Genomic DNA, 17,704 nt, shown 5'->3' on the forward strand with positions numbered 1-17,704 from the left:
ATAGCTTCGATCAAAAATGGAATTCGCGTTGACTTATTTAATTTATTAAATTTAATATATATCATTTTAATATATATCAATTTGATAGCAAATAATATATGTTTGCTTATTATTTTAATTATTGAATCTTGATACAATTTTCAAGACAAGAGTAATCCCATTTTATTAACAATAATAACAATGATAATTTTGCTGAGAGATATTCGTAATAACTATCCGTGTGGGATGATTTCTTCAAAAATGTTTTATTCCTGACAGAAACCTGACGGTTTCTCGGTCGACTATTGCTTACATCGATCAACGTGAAGCTCATATGTACATATCCGATATTTTGGAAACTTTTGATATCATCCGTTTTTGCATCGAATCTCGAAATGCAATATCATTGGTTTCAGATACGTGTGATGGAAATTGAAATTTGCATTGCTCACTGCGCTCCTTCTTCGGAATCGCGGCGAATAAATGGAACGCCCGAACGATTTGCAATACGGATAATGCTGGGTTAACGAAGATACATGAGTCATAAAATTGCACCGCTGCAAACGTGCGAAACGATGGCGACAAAAGTTTCCTACTTTCCTACATTAAAATCGCTCAGCAATAATATTCTAATTAGAAAGTTTCTCAACAGCCGTTAAATGAACTATTAATGACGCGAAATATCGATATATTGATGTATATCGTAGTCTGCAATTATTATATGCGCGGTTGCCGTAAAGTTTTAATTAAACGTTTCGTATTTTAACGCAAAGCGCGCGCCATGGAATATACTTATAACTCACCCGAAAAGCTAGACATACAGTTTCATTTGAAAAAGTCCCAGCGGCGAGAAACTTCATAATTTAGAGTGAAGGATAATGATTTGCCAGCTGCAGAAGTTCAAAGGATTTAACGTTACATATATCATGGTATGAAGGCCATTAATAAAAAACAAAAAGGAAAATATTAATAAAAAAACATATCTCAACAGACAAGAAATAAAAAGATATAAGTTATCTATTTAAAACTTCAATCTTTTTTTAGAATCATTCAATTTGAATGTATTTTTTTGTATAAAATACTTTTTATACTTTCCTGTACAAATCACACGTCATAACGTATTAAAACTTTAATTTTATTTTAACAAATTCTTCAACGAATTTAAAATCTTTTTTTGAATTCTGATGATGAAAGCATTAAAATTAAAGCTCAAATTTTTCAGGGCACTCTATGTGCTCATCGCGACGAACAAAAATACTTTTTTTGAACGCAGAGGCATTCTTTCGTTTTGAGATACGTTTGTTTGCATCGTATACTTCCTTCAAAACATGAATTAGAAACAATTATGCGGCGTTAAGCGATTTTGAGGCACCGTGGTGTTAAAAATTGCATCGGTCTTAAAAATGCATCGCCTTGTTCGACGGCATGAAGAGCATTAAAACTTGGTCTGCGAGATAAACATAACTTATGGGTATGTGCTATCATCACCATGCGGTCGCGATATCGGTACATCAGAAGACGATGGGATATACAGCATCCATATTGTATAGTAATACAGTAGCTGTCCTCGCACAATCGCGTTCGACGTAACTGACGGGGTCTCTTTCCACTCGGCTGTTCGGCGTGGCAGCCGTTGCATAAATTTGCATGGTGCACTGCAATGATCGGTCTCGAGGTTTACAAAGCGGACTTGGGTTCGTCGACCGCATCAGCTTTCCGTCTCACGCTATTTTCTTGTCGCCGTTATGGATTATCCTGTCGATTTAAACCGCGGCTTTTGCGTACTTCTCCGGACACGAGATTGGAATTACAAAGCTGTCGCCACGATTTTTTTGGATCAACAATTTGACCAACAGCTTAACTCGATTAATGTAAAGAATAAGTTACTAAAGGACCACAAGTTTTCTCGGCGAAATTGAAGTTTTAGGCTTAAATTGTAGTATGTTTTAATTTTTGGCTCACGAAAAGTTTTCTTAGGCAAAATCATTATAAAGGGGCGGATTTTGTTGTAGCACCATTTGAAAGTTGTTATTTCAGAGTTATTTAATTGAATTAAAAAGTATCTTTAGCTCTATACTATTCATTTCTTAATACTTTAATACTTTTATGCACAGAATAATAAGATGAATCAACTGATATAGATGTAAAGAAACATATAGTTGTTAAAAAAAATATGGTTTGCAAGTATTGCATATTGTATAATTTTTTTTTTAAAACAATTATGTGTTTTTCCTTACATCAATTGATTCATCTCATTATTCTGTGCATAAAAATATTAAGATACAGTTATAAAAAATAAATAGTTTAAAAAAGAGAGAAAAAGAAAAACCTTAGTCTGATTAAACTCAAAATAACAATATTCAAATGATGCTACAGCAAAATCTGTCCATTTTTTATGATTTCGTTTAAGAAAATTTTTAATCGGTGAATTAAAAACTATACTATAATTTAAGCTAATTTCACTTAAGCCTAAAAACCCGTAATTTTATATGGGATTTTTTTCTTTAGAGCTATCCTATAAATAAAATCAATTAAATCCAACATAAAATAATTAAAAATGATGAAAAAATTACATAAAGTAGCTATTTATTGCTCATACATGAAATACGATACATCCATTACGATTAATATTGGGCATTAACGAAATTTGTTTTAAGACACAATTAAATTACATGTCAAATACGATTACGAAACCATATGCAATTTTCAAATTAAATATATTCCAAAGAATTAAGATTTGATCTTTAATGTGAAATAAAAAAATGAACACAATTGATATAACGTTGGAATATAATTAATAACATTATAACTAATAACATTACATGTACATTCAGAAGTCACAATATGAGTAAAATTAGAAGTGCATTTAAAAGTTTACATTAATCACTTATATTAAAGAAATATCTTTGACATTAACATCTCTTGATCGTTTATATTAAGACATGAAAAAAAAAATGAAATTTGTGGAATAAAGAATTATCTGAAGAAAAATCGTAAAAATTCGGAGGCGCAATAATTCAACATCATTTATGCAAAATATACAATTTCTCGGATCGTTATCGTTGAAACATTGTTTTGCGGCTTACTTGTGACATGGATGTAATTCCGCTGGTCTTTGAGCGTTTAATGAAATTCGCGAACTATGCTTATGCGATCGCATACATGATGATTAATAACAAAGCGCGATAACTAATTTCGATAACACATTATATTCTGATTTTCGATAATCAGGATTACATGAGATATTTCGTGATAATTAGAAATGTTTTATTTTATTTTATACCCTTGTTCATGTATTTTGTCCTCGTCACGCTTGAACGATTTGTAAAAATGTCGTTTTATAGCGAATATATATCGGTGTTTCAGTTTACTTCCTGTGTGCACTGCGAATTTTCGTCGTTTCAATTGGCGCTGCATTTCATCCACGATGTCGAACACAGACATGTGCGAAAGCATATTTGAGAGACAACTGTGCGATTTTACCAAAAAAATCCCGACACGAGACGCTATTCGATCGTCAGCTATGAGCGGCTGGACGTCATATTTCGCGACCGGTGAGCATTAATCGCACGGGACAGCCGCCATAAAGAGAGCCACAGAGTTATTCATCTGTCCATTTCGAAGCTGTTACAGAACGCTCTCACATAGTACGGCCGAGCGATTTAAATGACGAAATCATCTACTCAATAGAGAATGATTGCGATTATCCGAGACATATTATCTTGATTTATTTCAACTATGGGAAACTCCATCGTTCATTATAGAGGATAAGGATGAAGTAGGAGAAATTCTTTGTGAAAAAATATTTGATGACTGTTAAATGAAAGATTTGCACAAAGATAAAAAATAAAAAATCTACATTAATTGGAATATTGATTAAAAATGGACAAATAAAAATTTTCCGATTGAATATATTATAATTCTAGTTGAGATAATCAGAATTTTGATTAATATGATCAAAATCTTCTAGTTTGTCCATTTTTCAACAAGAAATTTTTCTCAGTAGTTGAGAGTTAATAGAAAATTCATCATATTTTCTTACAAAATCTAAACGTTTTAATTATCTATACTGTTAAATACTTCAAACTTTAAGAATAATTTTCTAGATAATAAATGATGAATATGACTAAAGGTGGAAAGTCAAAGTAATCATAACATTACTAATGTTGATAGCAATCTTGCATTTTTACATCTCAATTATACAATTCATCGAGCTGTCAGGAGCAAGCACGTAATTAGTAGCCCGTGCTGTCTTGTGTTAAATTAGCGATTTCATTCAAGTATCTCCGGTCACAACTTGCGGAAGCAGCTGACAACTTCCTGCTTTCTTATGCTGGAAAGAAGGAAGCAATGGTTTTCGCGAGCATGACGAGGAAGAACGATCAATTGATGAATTTCTAATTACGATGATAGCGCAAATATTTTTACTGGTTATGCCAGAGTACTTGTTGCCAGTTCATCAAATTTGTACATTGCTCGCTGAAGTCGTGTTTTTTATGTGTGGAAGATTGTAATAGAAGCGAAGTAGAAAGCCATTAAGTGAAGAATATAAAATATACACCTATATATGAGAATCATTAAATTCTTAAATCCATTAAATAAATCTCGTTTGTCTTCGATGCCTATCGAAAATAATAGCGATTAAAATCGATACTTCATTCTTTTCATTAAAGACTCTTCCAAATTTCGATTTGTAAAGTGAGATAGCTAACGAATTGGCTATGTGAGATTAAAGCGTTCATCGAACGCTCATTAGAAGTTAATTTTCTCGCACCCAGATATCACTAATTAAAAAATATGGTAGAAATAGGTTCAATGATCTTGACTTTTAGCAAATCATTAATGAACATTTTTCTCACTCTCTTTCTCTCTCTCTCTCTCTCTCTCTCTCTTTCTCTCTCTGTCTGTCTTTCCTTGCTGTTTTCTTATAACAAAGAGAAATTTTTGACAACAAGATGTAAATCTCCATGACACTTTTTTAATTGTTGAAGGAAATGGAACAAGTAGGATAGTCGAATGACTCTGAAAAGAGTGAAAAAGATCATTTCGTGAGAACGAAATAGCACCTAAACGAATTTGCGTCCAGTGCCGCTCTCATGAGGATTTGTTTTAATATGCATCGCACGACGCATTTATCTTAGCCATAGACTTTAATTAAAGTTTCTTTCCCAAAAGAAAGAAAGCACATAATAATAATGCTTTCCCGTGTGTATTGCATTGAGTGTACACATGTATAGAGACATGTGTGAGAGGGAATACTCTTTTTTCCTCTTCTTCTTTCTTCGTTGAACAATAGAAAGCACCAGCTTCTGAAAATCGATCGATTCTTCTTGCATCGCGCCTCATCGCATAGAACGATGTCTGTTGCAATCTGTTGCTTTAACTCTAATTAGGTTGAAATGCGCTTAATCAAATTTCCTTTACTGTCACACTAGAAATATAATTTAAAAATAGATGAAAATATCAATTAGTATTAAATCAGTTAATTTAATCAAAGCTAAAATTTAAAGTTAAAATTTAAAGTTAAAATAAAAAGGATAAAAAGTGTATTACTTGTAATTTATTTTAATATTTTTTAAGTAAACATTATCACTGAAAGACTCGAATTATATGAATTCTAGATTTATATTCGCGCTTCATTCTAATTTTATCTGTTTGCGATTAGAAACTCAGAGGTGCAATTAAATGCAATAGTGCTTTAATTTAATCTGCGTTGAGAATGCCTTGCATCATATACTAAAAATATGCGCCGCCGTTCAGTTAGAAATGAATTTCTAAAAGAGTTAATTCAACGTGATTTCAACGTAATCTCAACGGCTTCCATCGTTCGTATTGCGAATTAATTGTTATTCTTAATATTTTTCTTTTCAACGGAGTTGAATATTTTTATGCTGTAGGATTATCAGGATTATACGTTTTGTTGTTGTTCAAATGCTTTATCACGAGACTTATGCAAGACATGTTATGAAAGACATCATTTTCAAAATTTGTAAACATTAAATTAAATTTATAATGTTATGTTTATGATGCTATATCTAGCTTTTGTACATCATAGAATATTTTTCGTTAAGTTAATAAACACAATAAAATAACACGACATATTACATCTAATTTAAGACTGTTTAGCGATTTTTTGAGCGGTTAGTACGCTGTTTATTAAAGGAGAATACTACAACAGATTTATATACGTAGACATTTCTGTTTAAAACACTTAAATGGAAAACATAATACAATAGTACGTATATGTAGTTCTACGAAAAAAAATCTTAAAACTTAGAATATTATATAAAAGAAGAAATTGGAAAATAGAATTCACTCTACACGGATGTTGCGTGGAAACAAATCATTCGGGACACGTCAAGAATTAAATGAACTAACTCGATACTGCAAGAATCAAAGATGTGAATGCCTTGATTTCATAAACGTTATTTTATATACAGTAGAACCAAGTATTTTCAAAGATTTTAAGAGACGATTCTTCACACAAATTCAAATCGAAAACTCTATATGATTGTATGTCCAGAAGGGCTAGTTTCAAAGCTATAGCTATATGAAAGGAAGGCTATGAAGGAAAAATTGCCTTTTTTCCAAAAATTTTGAAATTTTTAAACTTTTATAAAATTTCATCAAAATAAATCAAGTGATTTTCATAATTAAAAATAAAATTTTTCGTTCAATTTGAATTTGTATGAGAAATCATCTCTTAAAATTGTTTAAACTCACTTAGTATCACTCTGTATATTCCGTATATTATATATATTATATCGTTTGAATCTCGCTCTAAAGTCCCATTTAATTGCGCTTGTAATTGTAGAAATTAATTTTACGATGATGTGCTACAACGTTCTTGTGACCATAAAACTAATTTATCATTTATTTTATTAGCCTCACTTTCCTCCGTTGACGTTGCAGCGTGAAACATAGTTCGGTTGATTTGTTCGAATTTTATTTCTGACATTCACATCTTTACTGCTTGCGATTCCGATATAACGGTCACCATCGAGTGCAAGTATAAAAATAAAATTGTATATAAAAGTTCTAGGGAACTTGTCCCGTGTTGCTGTCCGCGAATGAACGCGCTAGGAAAGTAATTGTTTAGCGAATAGATCGTTTTCAACGGCATTTCTGCAAATATATTCGCATTTTATATACTTCAATTTTACAACATTTCTATATCTATATAATGATCTATTTATAAGACAATAATTGCGATAATTCAAATATTATACGTAGTCAATCCGCTTATTGAAGAAGTTTTTCCGATGGGAAAAACGTTTCACGGTACCTTATGACGAAGTATCGTTCGCTCTCTATATTAAATTCTGTTGAGATTGAATGATTTAAAAAATAATTATAATGTTTAAATTTCTCGCTTTGCGACACACTTTTGTTCTTAAACTCCGGGAGGAAAATATGAGGAAAAAAAAAATTTTGAAACGTAATTTAAGGTGCGATCCTTTTCTCATGATTTTTCTCGACTTAGTATTATTTTCCTTCTATTAAAATTTGAAATCTCGACGAGTTTAAACAAGAAATCCAATTGGACGCGCCGGAAATCTGAACAGAGATGTTCGGATGTTCTTCGTATCACTCTCCGAGAAAGCGGATCTGTATCACTAAAATGCGATAAACCAGTGGTAGGATTTGGAAGCTTTTAGCGTTGATCCTTCGCGACATTCTCGACACTCTACACTAGTGTAACTTACATGCCCGGCATACACGTTGAAATCGCTGTGACAGGAAGCTATTTTCTTCGAGTGATACGCGTGTGAAGAACAGCGTCCCATCTCGTCGGAAATAAAACAGAATTGCGACTTATAATTGCGGAATTTTAACAATTTTACTAGACATATAATTTCGCGGAACAACATAAATAAGGATTCATAATTCCAACTTTCTACTTAGCTTTAAAAAATTACCTTACCTCACGCAGCAATTACGTGAAATTAAGCGTAATTCTAAATCGAGAAGAGATTAGAGACGAAATACAGGATAATAAGCCCTAGGAAGCAAAGAGAATGGAGGAGGAGCTATCGACTTTCAAGAAACGTATAATCCTGATTCCCATGGCGGTCTTTTATTTCTCTATCACGTTTCTGAGCAGCTGGTGGCAGTGTTGGTACGATAGGTTGCCCGAACACGCCAACTCTTTCAAGAAGCAATCGAGTTGCCCTTTTCGGAGTGCCTGATTCGCGAGTTCGCCCTCGAACGTTCATTACCCGAATGATAGAACCGATCCACTTGCCATTCTAGACTACCTTTATAATCCGTCGTCTTCGTTTTTCCACCTTACTGTTTGGTTACGTCGTCGAGGTTTTCTAGGAATTACGTAAAAAACAGGCGAAGGTACATTTACAGGGCGCGCCGTTATATCATCCAGTGAGCAATTAATTAAAAGTGTGATTGGAAATCTTTGTATGACGTTACTTTGCAATTATTAACAATTCACTTATTCCGAATTGAGTATCTTCTTGATAGCAAATGGAGGAATAATTTAATAGACTGTATGTTCATTTAACATTTATGGTATTAATGGTATTTCATCGTTAGTAATGTATATTGTCAATAAGCATAATGGTTAAATAAATACAGCTATCATCAGATGATATATCGCAGCGCATCCTTTGCGTTTCACGGATATATACACATACGAATGTATATACAGACATTGTAAAAACACGCTTGCCAGATGCGAGTTACCGTTGGTTGACAATAGGTACCTATTAAAGGGACAGCGTCCGAAGTCGTCGGCATGCTTTCTGCCACGAGGTTCAGGAAAACTGTCAGCGACAGCAGAATGGTCACTCCTGAACAGGCGAAAAATTAAACATCAACACTGCATCGCAACGCGCGGGCTTAACGTGCTACCTTGGATCTCTACGGTACCTAGATTTTAGATTTTAGAGTTTTAATTAAGCCGCTGACGCATAAGGAGATCGAGATAAAATCACTTTCGATTTTTCCGAACGACATAACTCAAAGCATATCGTGTCCGTGGATCGATTTACAAGTTTCCCTCGCCGAAAGTTTCTTGAGTTCGTTGTAAATTCAGACTCACACTCGCGTATCATGATTACGATCTGCCTATTGACAGCGCTGATTTCCAAAATCCAGCTCGAACTGGAATGCTATCTACAGATTTCATAAAAACCTGTAATCTCCATATTTTCGATCACGGAAAAGTACGTTTGAATGTGCTACTAATGTGATGCAAAAGTTTTACAACTTTTTCAACAACTATTTATCGCATTTTTGATGCGATGTTATTTTTTAATTTAAAGACTAATATACAAGAAATTTATTTTTTATATAAATTCCTAAAGGTCGCTTGAAACGTGATGAGAAAACTAATGATTAGATAGAACCTGCTGCATGAAGTGAATGGTTTGTGGATGAGTCAGAACTCGTTGATAATGTGATATTAATGATGATGAGGTAGTGCAGAGAACGATCCGATAGAATCCGTGCGATAGTAGCGCGAATTATGCGACTCTGCGCAAACATTTGAGAAGACATGTCTGTGAGCTCGCTCGCATGATTAAGTGTGGACGACCACAAACAATCGAATCCTCTGTATCCCGTGTAGATTCTACTTCGCCCTCGGCAGGATTTCGAAGGGTAGGATTAGCTCAACAAAGTTCGGAACGTGTAACGGATGCACCGCGCTGCGAGGGGTCGCAACGTTAGGCGACTTTGGTAAATCTGCCTAAGTCGCCGGCAACTCCATTACTGCGTAACAGCCTTCAAAGTGACCAGCAAAATTCGATTATCTTACTGCTCCTCTCCAAAATTGAGAACTTCTGCAAGCGGTTGACAACTTTCGTCTGCGTGAAACGGACAGGCTAACCGCAAACTGATTGGGTTGAAAGAATTCGAATTGTCATATGAATTTGTCAAGAATTGAATAATTCGATTAATTGCAATCCCTTGCTCTATAATATCAAGAGATACGGGTCATAAGCTAAACGTAATAAATATAAGTTAAACATAAAAAATACGGGCTGAACATAAAAAAACATATTCAACTCGTGGTAAAAGTTATTTTAGTCTGCCAGGCAAATCGTTAAAATTATGTCTATATAAACTCTCAAAAGCTCCACTTTTTTATTATACTATTTTTCTTTGTTTTATATTGTAAAAAGTGCGTTCGGGGAGATGATATTAGCGCTATTTGTATCATTTTATCCTTGTTTTATGTGTAATAAACGATGAAGATAGAATGATACAAATAGCGCTAATAGTCTCTCCCCGAAGGCACCTAAAGTTTATGTAACAACAAATTGAAAAAGAAAATAGCCAGAAAGAAGTGAAAGAATTTTAGTTGTAATGTAAAATTTTTTTTATTAATTAAAATTTACTTTATTAACACAAAGAATAATATTTTATGTAAAAATATATACAGGGCTTCTTTATGAATGCAGAATGTTCTGGAAATCGTGGTGCAATCAGAAAAAATTCATGAGTCTTCTTGTAAAAGTAAGTCGAAAATATAGAATACAATCTTTTTTTGTATAGAGTGTGAATATTCGTTAAGTACGTCTGCACTTAAGTGCTACAATTTGCTTAATTCATTCAATTCGACTTCTCTTATTTCTATAATGGATTTGGTACAATTTAAAATACATAATAAATTTCAATAATGTATTTATAATGAATAATAAAGTATTTTATTAATTGGAAAATTGATGAAAATGTCTACAAACAAATTTTATTTTATATTTTGACTTATTTTTACATGAGAAATCACTTCCTTTCAGTTGTATGACAATTTTTAGAACAGCTCATATTCATAAAAGATTAATTACATTATATATTTTTACTGAATATTTTATGTTTTATAAAAGAGTTAATGTTTAAAAATTTTTTATCAGGGTATGATTAGTTTCCAGAAAATTGGTACAAGGAGATTGAGAGTATTGTCAGATCCTTATTTGTGGAAGTTTGTCGCGCAAACGACTTTCCTAATTACGGTATGCGCGGTACCATAACTGTTGTAAATTAAATCATAAGACAAGGGATTAAGAACCCGATATTATAAACGAATATTAATTGAAAAGTTACTACTCTGTGCAGGGAATGCCATAGGAACAGAAATATTAATGTAAGAAGTAATAATTTGTATTTTTATGTAATAATAAAATTTTTCAGTAATCACATTATATATTAGTTTAACAAAATATATATAATTATTAAATTTAATGGAAATATATTAAATTAGCGATATATAATTTTTATGATCTTTAGAAATAATTTTTGTTACATAATTCAAATTTTATTTCAGTATCATCTCAAAATATAAAAAATGTAGCTCGGAACTGTTGAAAAAAATAACTTTTCCATTTATATTTCATATATTAACTTAATCAATTAATTTAATTAATCAATTAATGTGTGTATGCAAAAGAGGAACGTTATTATTTTATTGTTAGAATATTGTACGTAATACAATTGACATGTTATAAGTTATTATCTTTGAATGCGTCATAACAAAAAAATGTTATAAATAAAAGTTGTATGATTTGAAAAGAGACAAATAAAGGAAAAATCAATTTGTCATGATTATATTATTTGTTTTTTTACACCATACAATTTTTGTTCGAAATATTTTTTGTTATAATACATAATAATAACTTGTAACTCTTTAATCCTTCAATCTACACTATTAAATCTTTAGTATCAAATTTAACTTAATTTAAGTCGCCATTGCTCCTATTCAATATATTGTTATTTTATACTAAAACAATGAATAAATTTGGCACTATATAATGTCAAATTTATCTATCGTTTTAATATAAAATAACGATATATTAAATCGGAATAATGGCAACTCAAATTAGATTAAATTTGATTGATACTATAGATTTAGCGTGTACAAAATGACAATTTATATTAATCGATATTCATAGGTACAGTAGATCCGGATATTTTTCAACTATAACGTTGTATAATACGTTGTATTATTTATAACAAATTTTTACATAATTTTAAGTTATATAATCTTATTTCTCGAATTTTAATCTCCAAAATGAAAAAATCATTCAATTACATTAATTTTAAGCAAAGATATATTATATCTATTAATTTAAAGTACACTGTAATCCACGAATACCAATTAATGTTAAATAAATGTAATCTAGTGCTATTACATTCTCGTTAATGATTACCTGCCTCATGTAATATTTGTTTGGTAACAGTAGGTACGTGTAAAGTCATGTAATATTTGTTTTAAACGAAATCAACAAACCGCGATGTCGCGAGTTAATTCACCAAGTTCGGAGCATTACGATGGTTCTCGGATGCGCGAGGGGACTTGACAATGAGTCATTAAGCTTGATGTATATATACGTAGTTAAGTTATATGAAACTCCGCTGTGTAGCATAGTGGACTCACTCTGTTAGTCGATGAATTGTTACTACCATTAAATTGTCGCTTGCGAATCAGAAAATATAAAATATGATGCATTCACCGATGATATTTCGGGAACGAATCCCGCGATTTCGTTAATCAAAGAAATTAATTAAAAACGTGCATATATATCTGAGCATGATCAATCATCAAATGGACAATTAACATTAAATTATACATGTTTCGTTGATGTTACTTGATTGATGAAAAAGTTTGAATAAAAAGTGTTTTAATAAAAAGTGTTATTAAAGACTTAACAATTTTTTTTAGAGATATATTTAATTATTCAGAAATGCAAAATTTATTGGAATCTGACGAAACTTTAAGCTTTCAACATTTCGAATTCGTAAGTCAAAGAACTTTTTCTTTAACGACATTTAAAATCGGCTTTCACGATGCTGGTTTTATTTAATGAGCAAAAAAGTTAGAGGTCATAAAAAGAATACTATGGATAAAAATTTTTGAAACAAATTTAATTACTGTAATTTCAATGAATTATTGTATATTTAAATATTTAAAAATACAAAATTTAAAAAATACAAAATACAAAAAATCGGAAGTCTTACGAAGTCGTAACCTTATAGTGTTTCGAAATATATCAAAGAATTTTTTTTCTTTAATAATGTCTGAAGTTAGAAACCATATCTTCGTACCTTTCGCTTGTGCTTTAATTTGATTTAATGGCAGTTTAGGTGAGATAAGGTCGAACGAGAGCATAGTATTTCGATGAGATCGACGGACGTAACCGCGACAAGGTGCGTCCGCGGTGGGTGGCAAACCGCCAATAACATCGGGGGTTGTCGGTCAGCGGGGGAAGGCGCGGAGCTTGAGGAAGGTTGACCAATTAGTTCCTTGCTATTAGATCCAAACGCTAACTGGAATATCAGAACGCGTGCGCAATCGATACTTTTTCGAAATCATATCCCAGAATCTTGCATGAGAAACGTTAATCGCACGAGCTGCTGATGCGTCACACACGACAGATTATTATTCCAGAGATGTGGAAATTTGCCGACAGAAAATATAGAGATTGATGATAGCAATTATAGTAGAAGATTAATTTTCATATATTCAGGTAAGAAAAATCTTCTGTCAACTTTTGATATCTCCGACATTTAATAATTTTTTTTATATTATATATGTATGTCAATTATTGTATAAATCTCATTAAAATATATTTAAAGATATTGAATATATATATAGAATTTTAGTTTTCCGAGTTTTATGTGATAATAAATATTTACCTATAATAATAATTTTCAATTATTTGATTCTTTAAAGTTTAAGTTATTAAAAAATAAAATTTTATTTTTTATTTGCTATTACAGAATAAATATTTCTTAATTTTTATCAGCGACTAACTTGTTTCTTGTGCCAAAGAAATTTTTATTAATAAACTATTGCGAATCACGGCCGTCGCTTATTTATGCGAAATGGTGTGGAATATTTGCTTGCATATAAAAAAGATTATTCATGTGACTACTGCGAAAACAAGGTTATGTGCCAAGACTTTTCTAGTCGATATATTGACTAGAAAAAACAATGATAAATTTCTAACGCTAAAGTAGATTCGAGCGCTTCGTAGTTGGCACTGCGCGACAATTTTTTTGATAGTAATTTCCTTTTGAATTCATGTACATTGTAATGTTATCAGTATCTTTTATATAAATATAAAGAATATTGAGAAACACATAAAGTCAGTGCAGATTTTTCCAGTGCATTAAAAGAAATATGGATGTGACATTTGATTAAGAGAATTACTTTTGAAAATCTAATAAAAAAAATTATTTTTTGGAATTTTATTGGAAAAACCTATACGACGGATTTTGATAGGTTTACATATACTAAACTATGTTAAAATTTGGTATAAACATGTTTATTAATTTTAAATATTAGCGTATAAAACGGCACAAAAAGCATGGCGTGATATTTAGACTCTGATGATGTTTTAAAATGGAAATCATAAAAAATTTTTTTATGGATAATTGAAGAGAAAGGCATGAACTTCGCATTTCCCAAAATTAAAAAAATTAATTTTTTTTGATTCGAGATTCTTATATTAGGAAAATTTACGTTAATTACTTTAAATTGATTACTTTAAATTACTTTAAATTACTTTAAATTTTGTTATTTCTCATTGTCTCTTCTTTTTCTGAGATTCATACGCTTCTTTAATTATTCATAAATGAAAATTTCTTAGGATTTCTATTTCAAATCATCCAGAGTTGAAATATCTTACACATTGTGTTTTTTTATGTAGTGCTTCGTTTGAACACTAATTTTGAAATCAATGAGCATATCTATACCACATTTTTATTAAAAATAGTATATACAGTACCTAATACAATAAACTTACAAAAGTTTATAAAAAATCCATAAAAAAAAGTTCACGAAAATAACTTTATTAGATCCGAAGATAAAAAATTCTTTTTAATAATTATTATCAATTTTCAATTATCTATACATTATCTATGCATGCTGAATATTTGTGTTTCAAAATAGCACAACACATTTAGCTTTTAATTGCCAATTGTGGATAATTTTTGAAATTTATCGTACAATTAAACATGTCTGAGACTTAAGCATCGCATGTTAAATTGTAACATTGTAGAAAGCGCGACTTTTCAGAATTTTCACTACAACTTCATTTCACTTGATTTCCCATCCGAGTCTCTCGCGTATGTAACAAGTGTTATAACCGCCGCGGGAATCGTGCAACCAGTCTTAATAGAATTTCATTCCTAGAGAAACGGTGCACGAAACGCTCACCTGTTCTCGAATAAAATGATGCCTTTGGGGAATGTCAGGTATTTCTCGATGTTCAGTTTTACCATTGCTGTTCGATTTCGCAGATAAACTACTGTTTTACATAATTTACTTTTAGATTATTTACGAGTTTATTATACATCGATGCATTTTATTCTTACAATTAGTAGTTTATTATACCATTTTATGTAATTATTTAAATTTTGTAACATTTGTATTTATATTTGCATATATATTTCGGTTTACTTAATGTAATATAATATAATGCAATGTATGTAATATAATATAAAATTTTATTTGTTTTGTTTCTCGGTGCTCTTTTAGAAAAGTATGTTATAAAGCATACATTGAAATATATCATAAAGCATAATTGTGTACGTGTGTATGGGCGCGTGCAATTTTCTTTCTTCTTCTCCCATACTTAATTCTGTTAAATTCTTATGTTTACATGAAAGACGTCACATTTGTTGAGAGCGAGAACGGCTACATGGGCACTCACATCACGGCCTTTGTCATGATAATGTTCAATCAAACACAGCTCTCAACGAGGGCGGATTAGCAGCGCAACGCACGCATTTCTCTCGCATTTATCTGGTTAATGAAATTCGCGAGCCGCAATGTACCTCCCTTCCCTTCGGAATTTATAGCGTGGTATTATGTAAATTTCGCGCACATTTTTAAGCATAATCAAGTGTAGTTGGCACGATATTGTTGTCAAAAGAACTTGTATTTTGTAAGTGGTCACGTAATTTCGCGTAATTTTCGCTTTGATGCTGCTTGATATTTCTAATTGACAGTTCTGGACGGAAAATCAAGTATTCTCCTATAGTGTTACAAAAATTTCAACAACTGTATCACATACAGAGTCAAAATTAAATTACGCAAACATTTAATTATACATTGTTGCATTTAACCTCCTTTTTATGAGTCAGCGGAAAAATCTGCGTAGATTTACATGTAGGAAATTATTATCGATGCTCGGAAATTTGTAATGATTTCGGTGTATCGACATTCCCCGAGATAAATGTGACGTGAACTACTGAAAGTTCCGAAGTCCCTAATCCTCGTGTGATTCTCGAAAGGAAAGTTCTATCGGACATTAGAGCGGGTCCACGAAAGATATCCTGGACTTCGCCAATGATTAATTACGGGATAGAGGAGATAGATGTCCAGAAGCAGGAAAATGTGGTTTAGAGCGAGGAGAAGTGGAACTTTTTGATAAATCGAATATACACGATGAAAATTTCTCGATAAAAGTTAATTAAAGCATACTATTATGCATATTATAAATTATTATGTAAAGTATGTTACAATTGTTTATTAATTATAAGTTTTTAAAATTATTTGAAAATGTTCTTAGGAGGCAATCCTTGAATGTATATATTCACATTAAATTTATTGTTTATTACAGTTTTAATTTATGTAAAATTTATATACAATATAATATATAATCACTATTTATTGGTCGGATACTAACAAATAATCGATGATAAAATTTTCAGGTAAGAAAATTATCCCGAAGCTTCATTTTCACATTGTCAATTCATCACCGAGCTGGGCAAATTTTAGTAAAAGAAGAACGAGATTCTTACGTCTTAAGTGTTAGTAATGTCTTACTTGAGTTTTAAAGCGCTCCCAACTGAATGTCAAAGAAAACGAATGACGTGAAGCAACAATGGCGAAAGCTCGTCAAAGACAAAAGGAAATCCAAAGACGAGACGAAAACAATAGGACAGAGGTGAAGAAATAAGAAGAGTGTTACGAAAAGATACTGCAAGAGTTTTGGCTGCTCCGTCGCAAAACCCATCACTAGATTGTATTCCTGCCGGGATTTCACCCGTTATAAGTCTCTCGTCTTTACGACACCAGGATTTACTTCACCGGTTTCATAAAGCGATGCCTGACAGCTGTGGTTGAAATTGCCAGATTTTCCAAGTAAAAATTTTGTAACTGGGTCGAACGTTGATATTTTATATAGGTCTCCCAAATGATTTAATATTGTCCATCGTATTGCGTAAGCTTTCACGCAGAGAATTATTATACGAGTACTTAATTCTCTATTTTTTGTAATAAACTTTTTATAATGTTTTTAGGTTCTCATTAGCGTCAGTATTATTAAATTGCTTGTCAATTTAATTTGTGATATTATGTAGGAAGACTGGAGCTTGTTGAGGCAAGTTGACATTTTATTTATATATTTGGCGTATTATTTATATATTTATGTTCTATTTATACATTTATGATTAAAGTAATGGAATAGTTATCATAAAATATCTTTTTTATAACACAGATATAATTTTTCTCTAACTTTTATTTAAATTAATAAATAACAAATATTAAAAGAAATTTGATTTACAAGGAGACAATTGAATCTTCGAGCGTTTTAAAATTTCATATTAATATTCTTCAGTTTAAGAAAGTAAAGTATTATTAGTTAAAAAAAAAATTTCTGTTATTATATGATATGAGAGAGAGAGAGAGAGAGAGAGAGAGAGAGAGAGAGAGAAAGAAAGAGAGAAAGTTGAAACAAAAGTTTCTGTTACTTTACAATAT

At 31.4% G+C, this 17,704-nt stretch overlaps 1 protein-coding gene across 1 annotated transcript in view; it reads right to left on the reverse strand.

The window, feature by feature from the left end:
* LOC108687962 (neuronal acetylcholine receptor subunit alpha-7) overlaps positions 1-17,704 on the reverse strand; it is a 252,606-nt gene that overhangs the window by 64,366 nt on the left and 170,536 nt on the right. Inside the window, exon 8 of the mRNA XM_018194009.1 lies at positions 8,700-8,786. Within this exon, the coding sequence (XP_018049498.1) occupies positions 8,700-8,786 (87 nt within the window). The remainder of the gene's footprint in view (positions 1-8,699; positions 8,787-17,704) is intronic.

The sequence above is a fragment of the Atta colombica genome, unplaced genomic scaffold (genome assembly GCF_001594045.1).
Source record: "Atta colombica isolate Treedump-2 unplaced genomic scaffold, Acol1.0 scaffold222, whole genome shotgun sequence".
Taxonomy (NCBI): Eukaryota; Metazoa; Arthropoda; class Insecta; order Hymenoptera; family Formicidae; genus Atta; species Atta colombica.